The following is a 19,302-nucleotide window of genomic DNA, read 5'->3' as shown; positions in this document are numbered from 1 at the left end:
GCTTCAAGAATCAATTTCATGATTTTTTAGATTATCAATAGCATTTCACTTTGTTCATCATTCTTTCAAGAGCCAACAATTTTAACATTCATAAACAACAAGATCAAAATTATGCACTGTTTAGGCATTCATTCAGAAAACAAAAAGTGTTGTCACCACATCAATATAATTAAACTAATTTCAAGGATAAATTCGAAATTCATGTACTTCTTGTTCTTTTGAATTAGGAACATTTTTCATTTAAGAGAGGTGAAGGATTCATGGATTTATTCATAGCCTTAAGACATAGTTACTTACATACTAATGATCATGAAGTAAAGACACAAAATATTAACAAACATATAGCATAAAAACCGAAAAACAGAGAAATAAGAACAAGGAATGAGTCCACCTTAGTGATGGTGGCGCTTTCTGATGCAGGTGGAAATTGTCTCTCAACAAATTTCCTTCGGCAAGTGTACCGAATTTGTCGTCAAGTAAAAACTCACAATAGAGTGAGGTCGAATCCCACAGGGATTGATTGATCAAGCAACTTTAATTGGAAGAATGTTCTAGTTGAGCTAATTCAGAATTTGGGTTAAGAGTTGCAGAAAATAAAATGCTGGAATGTAAATGACGGAAAAGTTAATGCTAGAATTGAAGAACTGGAAGTAAATGACTGAAAATAAATTGCAGAATTGTAAATGGGAATGGGGTGTTTGCTCATGAAAGTAAATGTAGAAATTAAAGAGAATGGGTGAGATCAGAATTGGGGAATTCATTGGGTGCAGGAGATGTTGCAATTCTCCGGATCAAGTTCATTTTCATCTCTTCCTCAATCAATGCAATCATTGATCTCCTTGGCAATCGTAATTGATTGAATTGCAATTTCTTGTAATTCAATCTCTCAAATCTTGATCAAGAGCCAATTCCTTGGTCAATTGCTCATGAGAAGAGATGAAGTGTGGTCACTGATTATACCACATGCATTTCCCAAATCAAGTATTGAGAGGATTATAGTCATATATCCATCCAAACCCAATTTAGTCCAGCATGAGAAAGCATTTCTAGCTTGATCTCTTCATTCCTCTTTCAAGGCTCAGAAGAGATCCAAGTTTGAATAGCTCCTTTTCCAAGATAACTACCCAATGGGATGAAGATCGAAAGCTTTCAAGTAAAATCAAGAGAAAAGATAGAAGAAGAATAATGAAAACTAGTATTGATCCATCAAATTACAACAAAGCTCCCTAACCCAATGAAAGGGGTTTAGTTGTTCATAGCTCTAGAAAATGAAAACAAAGATGGAGAATACATCATGGAACTAGAAAAGCAGAGTAAAATATAGAGAGTAGTGCTTTCCTTCCAACCTCCCGAACTCCCTAATAATTCAAAGCTACTCCTATATATACTACTCTTCTCAGCTTCTAGTTGGTTCTTCAAGTCTTGGGCCTTTGGATCTTGAGTTTGAAGCAGTTCTTTTCTTCATTTGGGCTTGGTTTTACTTGCAGAGAGAAAGTGTGAAGTGGGCAGAAACTTTAGCTCAAGACGTTAGAGGTGTTAACATTCAGTGAGAAAATGGGTTCGAAAACGTTAGTGTCATTCAACTTTTTCACTAACGTTTCTTACCCAAGTAAAGGCCACGTTAACTTCAACGTTAGTGGCACAAACGTTGCCACTAACGTTGCCTCTTTGTCCTTCGCACACGTTATTGGGACTCAACTTTCCCAATAACGTTGAGAGCCTCCCCCTTTCCCACGTTAGAGTCCACATTAACTTAGTTAACGTGGCTCTTTTAACGTAGGCATGCCAATCTTCGAGAACGTTAGTGACACTCAACATTGTCACTAACGTTCTAATATGCCCCTATTCACGTTAGAGTCCACGTTAACTAGGTTAACGAGGCTTCTAACGTGGCTTTGCAAACCATTTTCAACGTTAGTGACAATGTTGAGTGTCACTAACGTTGGCTCATCTTTCACTCATTGCCGTTAGCTTCCACGTTAACTAAGTTAACGTAGAAGTTAACGTGGCTTCTAGGGGTTTTGTGGTTGCTTCCAACGTTAGTGACAATGTTGGGTGTCACTAACGTTGTCGACCATTCTTGCCTCTCACGTTAGCTCCCATGTTAACTAAGTTAACGTGGAAGTTAACGTGGTACATTGCACCTTAGGCCAACGTTAGTGACAATGTTGAATGTCACTAACGTTGGCTTCCTTCCCCTTGTTGATGTTAGAGGCCACGTTAACCAAGTTAACGTGGACTCTAACGTGGCCACTTATGATCATTGGCCAACGTTAGTGATAATGTTAAGTGTCACTATCGTTGGCTCAAAATCCTTTCTTCACGTTAGAGCTCACGTTAACTTAGTTAACGTGACTCTTAACGTGAGCAATGATGACTTTGAGAGCGTTATTGGCAATCACTTTTCTCATTAACTTTGCAAGTTACCTCCCATTCCACGTTAATTAGATTAACGTGACTGCTAAGTGGTTCTTCCCTGCTTCCTTTGGTCCTGAAATCAAGCAATAGAGTGCATCAAAGTTCTAGTCCAAGTCATGGATAATGCAACATACAATTTTGTCACTAAATTCATGCAAAATCCTCATGAAATCATGTAAAATGCACAATGTATGCTTGAATCAAGGTGTAAGTGAATATCTACCCAAAACTAGCTTATTTCCTAAGGAAATGCATGAAACTACCCTAAAAACAGTAAAGAAAAGGTCAGCGAAACTGGCCAAGATGCCCTTGCATCACAACACCAAACTTAAAGCTTGCTTGTCCCTAAGCAAGTACTGGAACAAGGGAATGATGGATGGAATGCCAAGAGAAATGAGTTATTCTTGTGGAGGTCATGTTACTGATTTTATGGTGGTTTCATGCATAGCAACTTAGGTTCATTCCATTACTGGCTTTCAGACCTTTATCATGCTCTAAAACACTGGTTTTGCTTACATACCATGAGACTTTTATTGATCCTTTTATTGTCATTTCAGGGCTTATTTGTGTTCTTCAGGCTAGGTGCTCTATAAGGGGGCAACTCTTTAAATTAAGCTTTCAGCCAACACTCCCGAACCAGTTGGTTCAAGGTGCTAGGTGTTGAAACACCCCTACGGACTTACTTCCTCAAGTCTCTCCCCCATACATACACACCACAGGCATATAGTTTATTTATTTTCTTTTCTTGAGACCTTGGTGTCCAGCACCTCTTTGGGTCACTAAATGCTCTGTAGTGAGGGTTATTCTTGATAGTGGACTTTCAGCTGATAATCCCGAGTTAGTTAACCCAAGTTACCAGGTGATAAGGCACCCTAAGAGCTTATTCATCCAAGTAGATCCCTTACACAGGAGCACCACAGACACATGCCTCAAGTTTAAAACCATTGGTGCCTAGCCTTATTGCTTACTCTTTTTCCTTTATTTTTCACTTTAAGTGTTCTTTCCCTTTCTCTTATTAGGATATTGCTATTTACTTAGTCTCATGGGTGTATTCACATCAAAGTGTTCAGGATAGATAGTTGTCTTCCCACCTCATGGTTGAACCAACTTAGCTAACTTATGATTACACCAAAGATTTAGAAAAGTACTCCATATTATGAACTCCACTCTGGTCTTTTGAAACACAAACATTCTCTTCTTCATTTGATTTTAAAGACAAGCATACAATAAGTAAAGATATGATGCAATGACACTTAAACCAGAAATCATAGACCTAAGCAATAGACTTAAAATGCAGAATTGAAAAGATTCAAACTAACATGGAAGCATGTCCTATTTCATCCAAGATCTTCCTTATTTAAACATAGAAAAAGATGGAGTAAAGAAGGAACTCCACCACCTTTTATTCTTGTGGTTGTCCATGCTCTTTTCCTTGCTTGTCTTCCTTGTATCCCTCTTGAGTGCTTGTACTCCCACTTCCTTTGCCTTTTCCAAACAGTTTCTTCCAGAAACCTCCATCTTCCATCTTCTTCTTGAGTGTTTCCTTTTGCTGTTTCACCTTCCTCTCTTCTTGTTCTACAAAATCTTTTTGGACCTCATCATATGCAGGGATGGCATAGTGTAGATGATGCATATTACTGGACATGTAGTTCAACCTTGCTTGAGTGTTTACGTTGAACTCCTCCCTATGTAATTGACGTCCTTCATTAAGTACTGTGAACTCATTGAATGTTCTCATCTGCGCTAATTACCGCTGATTGAGTTCTTGCAATTGCTTATCTTGACGTTCTTGCCTCTCAGTAACTTGGGTGATGGTTTGGGTGAGCTAGGAGTATTGTTCCTGTTGCTGCTCCATTTGTTGTTTCTGCCACACCTCTTGTTGGCTCATCCAGCTCAGTATTTGCTCTTGCCCTTTCATATGTATCACTCCCATATCTTCAATAGCTCTTAGAAGGTGAGTCATATTCAAGTCTGCTGAGTAAGGATGCTCTTCTTGTTGATATTCTTCCTGATGAGACTCCTCTTGATGAGCTCCTTCTTTTGCTTTTAATTTCCCTATTTGTGGCCTTCTTTGTTGCTGTGCTGGTGTAGTGTAGACCATATGCTCGACTGTCATTAATTTCCCAGGGTTCACCCAGTCCGGTTTGCTATCCTCAAAGACCACCTTGGCCTTTTTGCACAATCTGAAAATGGTGCTGGGGTACCAAAGTCTGGCACCTGATTCAAGCTTCTCAGCTGACTCTTGAATTTCTTCAGCTATAAGTTCATGCACGTTGATTTCTCCACCTTGTACTAGGCAATGTACCATAGTTTCCCGATTAATATTCACCTCTGAATTATTTGCAGCTGGGAGAATAGACCTCCTTACGAGTTCAAACCAGCCTTTGGCTTCTGGGCTAAGGTCTCCCCTCTTGATGAACCTGGGTTTCCCATCTTTATACCTCTCCCAATCAGCTGCTATAACACAAATGTCACCTACGATCTCAGTGAGCTCGTCATTGTCTTGGCTTTTATTTATCCTTGTATGATAACTGGGCTCATCAAAGTATGGTGCTTTCAGGTGAAGAGTTCTCATTATAGCACTTGGGCTGAAGTCCACCTCCTTTCCTCTTACATAGCTTTTGAAGGTTGGGTCCCTGGTTTTGTCTTCTCTTACCACATTTGCGTAAAATTCCTTGATGAGGTTTGCATTGATCTTCCCTTCTGGATTAGTGAGCAATTTCCACCCTCTTTCTTCTATCTTCTTCGGAATCTGTGGGTATTCGTTTTCATTGATTTGGAAGGTTAACTCGGGCAGTATCTTTTTGAGTTTTATCCGCTCAAATTCTCATTCATGGAAGGCAGTTTTGAACCTCTTTTCATCATAAGGAGTGTTCTCCATTGGTTCCTTCCTCTTCTGCCTCTTGGAGCTTGATGACACCATGAATTTGCATTGCTGTTTTGAGGTGTTTTGAGGATACGGATAGATGAAGAATGGGTTGGCTAGGAAAATTTGTGATGAAGGATTTTAGTACGCCAAAAGTGTAGAGTGTGGTGAGTGGGGATTTGAATGTGAGGAGTGAGGCTGCACTAAGGTTCCTTTATATAGGGAGATTATGAGAGAATGGAAGGTGTGGATTGCAAGAATGGTTGCTTGATGGACGGTTGGGGTTGTCTATGAAGGAATGACAAGGATCATCACTTAATGAGAGTGAATGGTTTGGTCTTCAAAGGGTCTCCTTTCTTTAATGTTGCATGGCAACGTTTCCCCATGCGTTCCTTCTTGAGACAAGTGTGTAGTTCTCTTCATGAAGTGGCTGAACCTCCCCTATTTAATTGTCCAATCAATCTCCATCAATGCTCCTTTTCTTTTCCCTATAAAGACAAAATAAGAAAGGTGAGAATAATATCAAACCAAAGACAATTGAACTTTACGGCTAGAATTAAAAAGAAAAATGAGAAAAGATTAAATTGTTTATTCATGAAATTCCAACTAACTAACTAACTGTTTGTGGGTCCTTATATGCATATTGATGGCACCATGGGGTGACACCAAACTTAGTTTGGAGCACTGTGATGAAATGTTCTGTTCAAAGCTTCCAAGAATAGCATGCTCTTAGTTGCATTCATGCTTTCTTGGCATGCTTTGAACACCAAACTTGTTCTTCACTGTATACTGCACAATAAGGATTCCACCAAGAGTGTGTTAAGTTTGGGTTTGAATTCATAAATATTTACTTATTTACTATCTTCTAAAAGCATATAAAACATGGGTTGCCTCCCATGAAGCGCTTCTTTAGCGTCACTAGCTTGACGTTTCTCCCTCATCAGGGTGGTTGGTAATGCTTGAAGTCCTCCCCTCTAGCTGTTGACTTGTATCCATTGGTTGTATCAATGATCTCTACATGTTCCAGGGAGAGAATTCTGTTGATTGTGAAGACTTTAGGTAACTGAGATGGTACAGTAGGGAGATTAGGGGGGATATCTGGGAAGTAAGCTGAGATCATTCTATCTCCTGGAGAGGAGTCTTCCATAGGGATCTTTTTGTTCCTCCACTTCCTTGGTACCTTCTTCCTTGTGTCCTTTGATATTGCCTTGCTCTTGATGACTTATTTTTCTACGGTAGTTGTGATGTTGTCTTCACATGCCTCTAGGGGTTTAGGTTCCTCTAACTTTTTCTTGAGCTGTGGTAGTGGCTGTTTCCCTTGTTTATTAACCAAAGGGGTCTCCAGATAGGTTGGGTGTGCTTCTGTACTTGCTTCCTCCTTTAGCATCTCATCATGGTCTTTACTTGGTTCCTTGTGTTCTTGGTCTTCTTCTTGTGAGAGTTTGAAGACATTAAAGCTGAGCCGTTCATCATGGATCCTCAATATTAGCTCCCCTTTCTCCACATCTATGAGTGCTCTGGCCGTAGCTAGGAAGGGTCTCCCCAATATGACTGGGTGAGTGTGACTCTCTTCCATGTCCAGGATGACAAAGTCTGTTGGGAGAAAGTATTTCCCAACCTTTAGTAACACATTTTCCACCACTCCTATTGCTTGCTTTTGAGTCTTGTCAGCCAGCCTGATGACCACATCTGTGGGCATTATCTCATTGATCTGCAGCCTCTTCGCCAGGGATAGGGGCAGTAAGTTGATACTTGCCCCTAAGTCACAGAGTGCTCTGTCAAACATTGTTTCCCCTATGGCACAGGGGATGTGAAAACTCCCTGGGTCTCTTCTTTTTGCAGGCAATTCAAGTTGAATAAGGGCACTACATTCCTTGTTTAACACTATAGTTTGCCCTCCTTTGAGTGAGCTTTTCCTGGGAAGAAGTTCCTTCATGTACTTGATGAATGCAGGCATTTGTTGTATGGCCTTGATGAATGGTATGTTCAAATGCAGAGATGCAAACAAGTCTAAGAACCTTGAGTATATTCTCTTCCCCACAGCACCATTGAGCAATTGGGGAAATGGTGCATAGAGCTTCAGCAACTCTTGTTGTGAGATTTCTGGTTCTTGGTGATCTTTATCCTCCTCATCTGTTGAGTTATTTTCAGGCTGTTGGGAGAGGTTGCTTAGCTCGTCTTCATCCTCTTGATCACTTGTAGTGACCATTTTGCAATCTTCCCATCTTACTTTCTTTGCTTCACTTCTTGGGTTTTTCTCCGTGTCACTTGGGAAGACATCAGTAGGTTTGGGAATCTTTTCCGCTAAGCATCCCACTTGGAATTCTAACTTCTTGATGGTCTCTCCTTGGTTCTTAATGTTAGCTCGCACCTCTTCTTTGAACACCTTGTCTTCTTGAATCTCTTGGCATATTCCTTCAAGTAAGGTTTCAAGCTTAGAGAGTCTGTCATCAATTGATGGTAAATTCAGATTAGAGGTGGAAGGATGAGAAGTGTTATTGTGGGGGTATTGGTATGTCCTCTGTGTGAATTGTTGATGAGCTGCATTGTTGTTGGAGTTGTAACGTCTCTGGTCTTGGCTTTTCTCTTGCTGATTCTCCCACCCAAAGTTTGGGTGGTTCCTCCATCCAGAGTTGTATGTCTTGGAGTATGGATCATGGTTCTGTCTAGGTAAATTCCCAATGTAGTTGGCTTGCTCAAGGTCCTCTTCTTCAACTTCTTCTTGGGTTGTTGATGAGGTGGTGATTGCTGCCACTTGGTTCCTCTCCATCTTCTTGGTGAGGTCAGCTAACTGCTTGGTAATGAGCTTGTTCTGTGCCAGCAGAGCATCTACATTGTTTAGCTCCATTACTCCCTTAGTGTTCCCTCTTTCGGAAGCATAGAAGTAGTCATTCTCAACTACAGTTTCAATGACATCTATGGCTTCTTCAATGGTCTTCTTCTTGTTCAAGGATCCTCTAGAGGAATGATCTACTGCCTTCTTTGATTCATATGACAAGCCTTCATAGAAGATATGCAACTGCACCCATTCATTAAACATATTTGGTGGACACCTTCTTGTTAGGTCTTTGAACCTTTCCGAAGCTTCATAAAGTGTCTCCCCATCTTGCTGTCTGAACGTCTGTACTTCAGTTCTCAGCCTATTGATCCTTTGCGGGGGGTAAAACCTTGCCAAAAACTTGTTCACTACCTCCTCCCAGTTTGTCAGGCTTTCTTTTGGGAAGGATTCGAGCCATTTGAATGCCTTGTCCTTGAGTGAGAAAGGGAACAAGAGCAGCCTGTAGACATCCTGGTGGACTCCATTGGACTTCACTGTGTCACAAATCCTCAAGAAGATGGTCAAGTGTTGATTCGGATCTTCTTGAGCACCTCCTCCAAATGAGCAATTATTCTGCACAAGAGTGATGAGCTGAGGTTTTAGCTCGAAATTGTTGGCATGTATGGTGGGCTTCTGAATGCTGCTCCCACAGTTGCCTGGGTTGGGATTGATATAAGAGCTTAACACTCTTCTATCTTCCCCAACATGATTTGCTCTACCTTCTCCCCCATGGTTATTAGCCTCTTCTTTATGTTGGTTTTCTATGTTGCCTTCCATGTTTAGTTCAAAGTGTTCCTCCTCCTCTTCAGCACCGATTGCACGTTTCCCTCTTGCTTCCCTCCTTAATCTAAGGAGGGTCCTCTCTGGTTCAGAATCGAAGGAAGTTGAAGCCCCGCTTCTTCTCCCTGTCATACAATCAACAAGTGCAAACAAGTAACAATATGTGCAGATAGTATTGCTGTCAGAATTACTGTTAGTTGTGAGTGATACAATATATCAAACAGTTAGCGGGTTAGCAAAATGAAGGGTAAATAACAAGGAAAACGAAAGAGTAGAGGGGGAAGGGGAGAAATTAACTAAGACAGAAAGTAAATTACTCAAACAGAAAATTAAATCAACAAAACAAAAAATGCTCAATCTAGTGATCTTCTAATTTAATCATTGTTGATGCACAATCAATCCCTGGCAACGGCGCCATAAACTTGATGCAGATGGAAATTATCTCTCAACAAATTTCCTTCGGCAAGTGTACCGAATTTGTCGTCAAGTAAAAACTCACAATAGAGTGAGGTCGAATCCCAGAGGGATTGATTGATCAAGCAACTTTAATTGGAAGAATGTTTTAGTTGAGCTAATTCAGAATTTGGGTTGAGAGTTGCAGAAAATAAAATGCTGGAATGTAAATGACGAAAAAGTAAATGCTAGAATTGAAGAACTGGAAGTAAATGACTGAAAATAAATTGCAGAATTATAAATGGGAATGGGGTGTTTGCTCATGAAAGTAAATGCAGAAATTAAAGAGAATGGGTGAGATCAGAATTGGGGAATTCATTGGGTGCAGGAGATGTTGCAATTCTCCAGATCAAGTTCATTTTCATCTCTTCCTCAATCAATGCAATCATTGATCTCCTTGGCAATCTTAATTGATTGAATTACAATTTCTTGTAATTCAATCTCTCAAATCTTGATCAAGAGCCAATTCCTTGGTCAATTGCTCATGAGAAGAGATGAAGTGTGGTCACTGATTATACCACATGCATTTCCCAAATCAAGTATTGAGAGGATTATTGTCACATATCCATCCAAACCCAATTTGGTCCAGCATGAGAAAGCATTTCTAGCTTGATCTCTTCATTCCTCTTTCAAGGCTCAGAAGAGATCCAAGTTTGAATAGCTCCTTTTCCAAGATAACTACCCAATGGGATGAAGATCGAAAGCTTTCAAGTAAAATCAAGAGAAAAGATAGAAGAAGAATAATGAAAACTAGTATTGATCCATTAAATTACAACAAAGCTCCCTAACCCAATGAAAGGGGTTTAGTTTTTCATAGCTCTAGAAAATGAAAACAAAGATGGAGATTACATCATGGAACTAGAAAAGCAGAGTAAAATACAGAGAGTAGTGCTTTCCTTCCAACCTCCCGAACTCCCTAATAATTCAAAGCTACTCCTATATATACTACTCTTCTCAGCTTCTAGTTGGTTCTTCAAGTCTTGGGCCTTTGGATCTTGAGTTTGAAGCAGTTCTTTTCTTCATTTGGGCTTGGTTTTACTTGCAGAGAGAAAGTGTGAAGTGGGCAGAAACTTTAGCTCAAGACATTAGAGGTGTTAACATTCAGTGAGAAAATGGGTTCGAAAACGTTAGTGTCATTCAACTTTTTCACTAACGTTTCTTACCCAAGTAAAGGCCACGTTAACTTCAACGTTAGTGGCACAAACGTTGCCACTAACGTTGCCTCTTTGTCCTTCGCACACGTTATTGGGACTCAACTTTCCCAATAACGTTGAGAGCCTCCCCCTTTCCCACGTTAGAGTCCACGTTAACTTAGTTAACGTGGCTCTTTTAACGTAGGCATGCCAATCTTCGAGAACGTTAGTGACACTCAACATTGTCACTAACGTTCCAATATGCCCCTATTCACGTTAGAGTCCACGTTAACTAGGTTAACGTGGCTTCTAACGTGGCTTTGCAAACCATTTCCAACGTTAGTGACAATGTTGAGTGTCACTAACATTGGCTCATCTTTCACTCATTGCCGTTAGCTTCCACGTTAACTAGGTTAACGTGGCTTCTTGGGGTTTTGTGGTTGCTTCCAACGTTAGTGACAATGTTGGGTGTCACTAACGTTGTCGACCATTCTTGCCTCTCACGTTAGCTCCCACGTTAACCAAGTTAACGTGGAAGTTAACGTGGTACATTGCACCTTAGGCCAACATTGGTGACAATGTTGAATGTCACTAACGTTGGCTTCCTTCCCCTTGTTGACGTTAGAGGCCACGTTAACCAAGTTAACGTGGACTCTAACGTGGCCACTTATGATCATTGGCCAACGTTAGTGATAATGTTAAGTGTCACTAACGTTGGCTCAAAATCCTTTCTTCACGTTAGAGCTCACGTTAACTTAGTTAACGTGACTCTTAACGTGGGCAATGATGGCTTCGAGAGCGTTATTGGCAATCACTTTTCTCATTAACTTTGCAAGTTACCTCCCATTCCACATTAGTGGCCACGTTAATTAGATTAACGTGACTGCTAAGTGGTTCTTCCCTGCTTCCTTTGGTGCTGAAATCAAGCAATAGAGTGCATCAAAGTTATAGTCCAAGTCATGGATAATGCAACATACAATTTTGTCACTAAATTCATGCAAAATCCTCATGAAATCATGTAAAATGCACAATGTATGCTTGAATCAAGGTGTAAGTGAATATCTATCCAAAACTAGCTTATTTCCTAAGGAAATGCATGAAACTACCCTAAAAACAGTAAAGAAAAAGTCAGTGAAACTGGCCAAGATGCCCTTGCATCACTTTCTTCTTGAAGAACCAATGATGTCCTTGAGCTCTTTTATGTCTCTTCCTTGCCTTTGTTGCTCCTCCCTCATTGCTCTTTGATCTTCTCTAATTTCATGGAGAATGATAGAGTGCTCTTGAAGTTCCAACCTTAATTAATCCATATTGCACTACAAGAAAAATACCCATTCAGGTACACTTGAAAAGTGTAGCCAAAAGTGAAAAAAATGATGCCTTAGGCTACGGCTACGCTTTTTGGGCTACGGCTATGCTTTTTGGGGTGATTCCTATTCAGCTGTTGCCTATTCTCAAAGGCTACGCTTTTCTGCACCAAGGGCTACGCTTTTGGCGTTTGGGAATAGGCTACGCTTTTCAAGTGATGCTGTCCAGGACCAAAGGCTACGCTTTTCAGCACTAATGGTTACCAGAATTCAAAAGAATAGGCTACACTTTTCAAGGCTACTGCATCACTTTATAAACGTAACAAATAGTATACTTATAGCTACTTTATATAAGTGTAGCCTTAGGTCCCTCATTATTTTTTTTTAATTTTTAATATATATATATATATATATAATTAATATTCCAATAATTTTTTATACAATATAATATTTAATAATATAATTACATATATAATTTTGTATTTTTAATTAAATGAATTAAATAAAATAAAATAAAAATAAGTATAAAATTATACTAAATTTATTTAAATAATAAAAATTATCTATAAACAAAATATATTTATAAAGAACCAAAAGTATTAAAATGAAATTAATTTTGAATATTCATACATCTCACACCAAATTAAGCATAGTCATATCAAAATAAGCAAGAGACCACTTAAAATTTACTACTTATACTCTACGAAAAACTTAATATTATATCTTACATAAGTATTTTCTAATAACTAAACCATATTCCACAATCCATGAATCTCTTCCTCTTGTTGCTACTGTTTGGCCTTCATGTCTCCAAGTTCATTGGTGTGCGAAATTGTGATCACTACTTTTCACAACTCAAATAATCCCTAGTAATGGCCCCAAAAACTTGGTGGTCAATACCATGGCATAAACACAACTTTGCACAACTAACCAGCAAGTGCACTGGGTCGTCCAAGTAATAAACCTTACGCGAGTAAGGGTCGATCCCACGGAGATTGTTGGTATGAAGCAAGCTATGGTCATCTTGTAAATCTTAGTCAGGCAGACTCAAATGGGTATAGATGATATATGAATAAAACATAAAGATAAGGATAGAGATACTTATGTATATCATTGGTGAGAGCTTCAGATAAGCGTGTGAAGATGCTTGTCCCTTCCGTCTCTCTGCTTTCCTACTGTCTTCATCCAATCCTTCTTACTCCTTTCCATGGCAAGCTTATGCAAGGGTTTCACCGTTGTCAGTGGCTACCTCCCATCCTCTCAGTGGAAATGTTCAACGCACCCTGTCACGGCACGGCTATCCATCTGTCGGTTCTCGATCAGGCCGGAATAGAATCCAGTGATTCTTTTGCATCTATCACTAACGCCCCGCCCTCAGGAGTTTGAAGCACGTCACAGTCATTCAATCATTGAATCCTACTCAGAATACCACAGACAAGGTTAGACCTTCCGGATTCTCTTGAATGCCGCCATCAGTTCTTGCCTATACCACGAAGACTATGATCTCACGGAATGGCTGGCTCATTTGTCAGGCGAGCACTCGGTTGTCAGGCGATCAACCATGCATCGTGTATCAGGAATCCAAGAGATATTCACCCAATCTAAGGTAGAACGGAGGTGGTTGTCAGTCACACGTTCATAGGTGAGAATGATGATGAGTGTCACGGATCATCACATTCATCAAGTTGAAGAACAAGTGATATCTTGGAACAAGAACAAGCTGAATTGAATAGAAGAACAATAGTAATTGCATTAATACTCGAGGTACAGCAGAGCTCCACACCTTAATCTATGGTGTGTAGAAACTCCACCGTTGAAAATACATAAGAACAAGGTCTAGGCATGGCCGAATGGCCAGCCTCACAAAGTGATCAAAAGATCTAAAGATCAAAAGATTCCAAAGATCAGATCCCCCTAATACAATAATAAAAGGTCCTACTTATAGGAAACTAGTAGCCTAAGGTGTACAAAGATGAGTAAATGACATAAAAATCCACTTCCGGGCCCACTTGGTGTGTGCTTGGGCAGAACAATGAAGCATTTTCGTGTAGAGACTCTTCTTGGAGTTAAACGCCAGCTTTGGTGCCAGTTTGGGCGTTTAACTCCCATTCTTGTGCCAGTTCCGGCGTTTAACGCTGGGAATTCTGAGGGTGACTTTGAACGCCGGTTTGGGCCATCAAATCTTGGGCAAAGTATGGACTATCATATATTTCTGGAAAGCCCAGGATGTCTACTTTCCAACGCCGTTGAGAGTGCGCCAATTGGGCTTCTGTAGCTCGAAAAAATCCACTTCGAGTGCAGGGAGGTCAGAATCCAACAGCATCTGCAGTCCTTTTCAGTCTCTGAATCAGATTTTTGCTCAGGTCCCTCAATTTCAGTCAGAAAATACCTGAAATCACAGAAAAACACACAAACTCATAGTAAAGTCCAGAAAAGTGAATTTTAACTAAAAACTAATAAAAATATACTAAGAACTCAACTAAAACTACTAAAAACATACTAAAAACAATGCCAAAAAGCGTACAAATTATCCGCTCATCACAACACCAAACTTAAATTGTTGCTTGTCCTCAAGCAACTGAAAATCAAATAAGATAAAAAGAAGAGAATATGCAATGAACTCCAAAAACATCTATGAAGATCAGTATTAATTAGATGAGCGGGGCTTTTAGCTTTTTGCCTCTGAATAGTTTTGGCATCTCACTTTATCCTTTGAAATTTAGAATGATTGGCTTCTTTAGGAACTCAGAATCCAGATAGTGTCATTGATTCTCCTAGTTAAGTATGATGATTCTTGAACACAGCTACTTTATGAGTCTTGGCCGTGGCCCAAAGCACTCTGTCTTCCAGTATTACCACCGGATACATACATGCCACAGACACATAATTGGGTGAACCTTTTCAGATTGTGACTCAGCTTTGCTAGAGTCCCCCATTAGAGGTGTCCAGGGTTCTTAAGCACACTCTTTTTGCCTTGGATCACAACTTTATTTCTTTCTTTTTCTTTCTTTTTCTTTTTCTCCCTTTTTTCTTTTTTTTTTTTTTGCTTCTTCTTTTTTTTGTATTCACTGCTTTTTCTTGCTTCAAGAATCATTTTTATGATTTTTCAGATCCTCAGTAACATGTCTCCTTTTTCATCATTCTTTCAAGAGCCAACATTCATGAACCACAAATTCAAAAGATATATGCACTGTTCAAGCATACATTCAGAGAACAAAAAGTATTGCCACCACATCAATATAATTAATCTGTTATAAAATTTGAAATTCATGCAATTCTTCTCTTTTTCAATTAAGAACATTGTTTATTTAAGAAAGGTGATGGATTCATAGGACATTCATAACTTTAAGGCATAGACACTAATGATCATAAGACACAAACATGGATAAACATAAAGCATAATTTTTCGAAAAACAAGAAAATAGAGAACAAGGAGATTAAAGAATGGGTCCACCTTAGTGATGGCGGCTTGTTCTTCCTCTTGAAGGTCTTATGGAGTGCTTGAGCTCCTCAATATCTCTTCCTTGTCTTTGTTGCTCCTCTCTCATGATTCTTTGATCTTCTTTAATTTCATGGAGGAGGATGGAATGTTCTTGGTGCTCCATCCTTAGTTGTCCCATGTTGGAACTCAATTCTCCTAGGGAGGTGTTTAGTTGCTCCCAATAGTCTTGTGGAGGAAAGTGCATCCCTTGAGGTATCTCAGGGATCTCATGATGAGAGGGGTCTCTTGTTTGTTCCATCCTTTTCTTAGTGATGGTCTTATCCTCATCAATGAGGATGTCTCCTTCTATGTCAACTCCTACTGAATAACAGAGGTGACAAATGAGGTGAGGAAAGGCTAACCTTGCTAAGGTGGAGGACTTGTCCGCCACCTTATAGAGTTCTTGGGCTATAACCTCATGAACTTCCACTTCTTCTCCAATCATGATGCTATGAATCATGATGGCCCGGTCTAGAGTAACTTCGGACCGGTGGATAGTGGGAATGATTGAGCGTTGGATAAACTCCAACCATCCTCTAGGCATGGGCTTGAGGTCATGCCTTCTTAGTTGAACCGGCTTCCCTCTTGAATCTCTCTTCCATTGGGCGCCCTCTTCACAAATGTCAGTGAGGACTTGGTCCAACCTTTGATCAAAGTTGACCCTTCTAGTGTAAGGATGTTCATCTCCTTGCATCATAGGCAAGTTGAATGCCAACCTCACATTTTCCGGACTAAAATCCAAGTATTTCCCCCGAACCATAGTAAGCCAATTCTTTGGATCCGGGTTCACACTTTGATCATGGTTTTTGGTGATCCATGCATTGGCATAGAACTCTTGAACCATTAAGATTCCGACTTGTTGAATGGGGTTGGTAAGAACTTCCCAACCTCTTCTTCGGATCTCATGTCGGGAAAGTGGTTTGAATTTGAAGGGTGAGGTAGGTGGGGTTTTATGAAGGATGGATGTGAGTGGTGAAGAGAAAGATGGGATTTGATAGGTGAAGGGTTTTTGGGGAAGAGGTATTGAGGTAATTGGTGAATGGGTGAAGAAGAGAGAGTGTGGTGGGGTTGGTGGGGATCCTGTGGGGTCCACAGATCCTGTGGTGTCAAGGAAAAGTCATCCCTGCACCAAATGGCATGCAAAAACGCGTTTTGAGCCAATTCTGTCGTTAAACGCCGGGCTGGTGCCCATTTCTGGCGTTTAACGCCAGGTTCTTGCCCTTTCCTGGCGTTTAACGCCAGTCTGGTGCCCCTTTCTGGCGTTAAACGCCCAGAATGGTGCCAGACTGGGCGTTAAACGCCCAACTGCTACTCTTACTGGCGTTTAAACGCCAGCAAGGCCTTCCTCCAGGGTGTGCTGTTTTTCTTGCTGTTTTTCATTCTGTTTTTGCTTTTTCAATTGATTTTGTGACTTCTTATGATCATCAACCTACAAAAAAACATAAAATAACAAAAGAAAATAGATAAAATATAACATTGGGTTGCCTCCCAACAAGCGCTTCTTTAATGTCAGTAGCTTGACAGAGGGCTCTCATGGAGCCTCACAGATACTCAGAGCAATGTTGGAACTTCCCAACACCAAACTTAGAGTTTGGTTGTGGCCTCCCAACACCAAACTTAGAGTTTGACTGTGGGGGCTCTGTTTGACTTTGATTTGAGAGGAGCTCTTCATGCTTCTTCTCCATGGTGACAGAGGAATATCCTTGAGCCTTAAACACAAAGGATTCTTCATTCACTTGAATGATCAGTTCACCTCCATCAACATCAATCACAGCCTTTGCTATGGCTAGGAAGGGGTCTGCCAAGGATGATGGATTCATCCATGCATTTCCCAGTCTCTAGGACTATGAAATCAGCAGGGATGTAATGGTCTTCAATCTTTACCGAAACATCCTCTACAAGTCCATAAGCTTGTTTTCTTGAATTGTCTGCCATCTCTAGTGAGATTCTTGCAGCTTGTACCTCAAAGATCCCTAGCTTCTCCATTACAGAGAGAGGCGTGAGGTTTACACTTGACCCTAAGTCACATAGAGCCTTCTTGAAGGTCATGGTGCCTATGGTACAAGGTATGGAAAACTTCCCAGGGTCCTGTCTCTTTTGAGGTAATTTCTGCCTAGACAAGTCATCCAGTTCTTTGGTGAGCAAAGGAGGTTCATTCTCCCAAGTCTCATTACCAAATAACTTGTCATTTAGCTTCATGATTGCTCCAAGGTATTTAGCAACTAGCTCTTCAGTGACATACTCATCCTCTTCAGAGGAAGAATACTCATCAGAGCTCATGAATGGCAGAAGTAAGTCCAATGGAATCTCTATGGTCTCATTTTGAGCCTCAGATTCCCATGGTTCCTCATTGGGGAACTCAGTGGAGGCCAGTAGACGTCCATTGAGGTCTCCCTCAGTGGCGTTCACTGCCTCTCCTTCCTCTCCAGATTCGGCCATGTTCATGGCCTTGCACTCTCCTTTTGGATTTTCTTCTGTATTGCTTGGGAGGGTACTAGGAGGGAGTTCAGTAACTTTCTTGCTCAGCTGTCCCACTTGTGCCTCCAAATTCCTAATGGAGGACCTTGTTTCAGTCATGAAACTTTGAGTGGTTTTGATTAGATCAGAGACCATGGTTGCTAAGTCAGAGTGGTTCTGCTTAGAATTCTCTGTCTGTTGCTGAGAAGATGATGGAAAAGGCTCGCCATTGCTAAACCTGTTCCTTCCACCATTATTGTTGTTGAAACCTTGTTGAGGTCTCTGTTGATCCTTCCATGAGAAATTTGGATGATTTCTCCATGAAGAATTATAGGTGTTTCCATAGGGTTCTCCCATGTAATTCACCTCTTCCATTGAAGGGTTCTCAGGATCATAGGCTTCTTCTTCAGATGAAGCATCCTTACTACTGCTTGGTGCATTTTGCATTCCAGACAGACTTTGAGAAATCAAATTGACTTGTTGAGTCAATATTTTATTCTGAGCCAATATGGCATTCAGAGTATCAATCTCAAGAACTCCTTTCTTCTGATTAGTCCCATTGTTCACAGGATTCCTTTCAGAAGTGTACATGAATTGGTTATTTGCAACCATTTCAATTAGCTCTTGAGCTTCTGTAGGCGTCTTCTTCAGATGAAGAGATCCTCCAGCAGAGCTATCCAAAGACATCTTGGATAGTTCAGAGAGACCATCATAGAAAATACCTATGATGCTCCATTCAGAAAGCATGTCAGAAGGACATTTTCTGATCAATTGTTTGTATCTTTCCCAAGCTTCATAGAGGGATTCTCCATCCTTCTGTCTGAAGGTTTGGACTTCCACTCTAAGCTTACTCAATTTTTGAGGTGGAAAGAACTTTGCCAAGAAGGCATTGACTAGCTTTTCCCATGAGTCCAGGCTTTCTTTAGGTTGTGAGTCCAACCATGTCCTAGCTCTGTCTCTTACAGCAAAAGGGAATAGCATAAGTCTGTAGACCTCAGGGTCAACCCCATTAGTCTTGACAGTGTCACAGATTTGCAAGAATTCAGCTAAGAACTGATGAGGATCTTCTAATGGAAGTCCATGGAACTTGCAATTCTGTTGTATTAGAGAAACTAATTGAGGCTTAAGCTCAAAGTTGTTTGCTCCAATGGCAGGGATAGAGATGCTTCTCCCATAGAAGTCGGGAGTAGGTGCAGTAAAGTCACCCAGCACCTTCCTTGCATTGTTGTTGTTTTCGGCTGCCATGGGTTCTTCTTCTTTGAAGATTTCTGTTAGGTCCTCTACAAAGAGTTGTGCCTTAGCTTCTCTTAGCTTTCGCTTCAAGGTCCTTTCAGGTTCAGGGTCAGCTTCAACAAGAATGCCTTTGTCTTTGCTCCTGCTCATATGAAAGAGAAGAGAACAAGAAAATATGGAATCCTCTATGTCATAGTATAGAGATTCCTTGAGGTGTCAGAAAAGAAGAAAAATATAGGGAAGAAGGAGAAGAATTCGAACTTAGTCAGATAGAGTTCGAATTGTGCATTGAGGAGGAGTGGTACTCCATAAATAGAAGGATGTGAGAAGAGGGGAAGAAATTTCGAAAATTAAGTTAA

General features: G+C 40.4%; 1 protein-coding gene and 1 non-coding gene across 2 annotated transcripts; one reads left to right on the top strand and one right to left on the bottom strand.

Moving 5' to 3' along the window:
* Positions 1 to 6,506: 6,506 nt before the first annotated feature.
* Positions 6,507 to 7,493, bottom strand: LOC130966397 (uncharacterized). Its single transcript, XM_057891194.1, has one exon. The coding sequence runs from the start codon at positions 7,491 to 7,493 to the stop codon at positions 6,507 to 6,509; it is 987 nt and encodes a 328-aa protein (XP_057747177.1).
* Positions 7,494 to 18,451: 10,958 nt separating this feature from the next.
* LOC130972657 (small nucleolar RNA R71) lies at positions 18,452 to 18,559 on the top strand. Its single transcript, XR_009083821.1, has one exon. It is a non-coding gene; the product is annotated as a small nucleolar RNA R71 (small nucleolar RNA).
* Positions 18,560 to 19,302: the final 743 nt, after the last annotated feature.

The sequence above is a fragment of the Arachis stenosperma genome, chromosome 3 (assembly GCF_014773155.1).
Source record: "Arachis stenosperma cultivar V10309 chromosome 3, arast.V10309.gnm1.PFL2, whole genome shotgun sequence".
In the NCBI taxonomy this organism is placed as follows: Eukaryota; Viridiplantae; Streptophyta; class Magnoliopsida; order Fabales; family Fabaceae; genus Arachis; species Arachis stenosperma.
Note: the sequence above shows the minus strand (reverse complement) of the source record. Positions and strands in the feature narration are given on the sequence as shown.

What these genes read in the sequence shown, in the direction of transcription:
- LOC130966397 (XM_057891194.1), bottom strand. Translation starts at nt 7,493, where the DNA reads ATGGTCACTACAAGTGATCAAGAGGATGAAGACGAGCTAAGCAACCTC.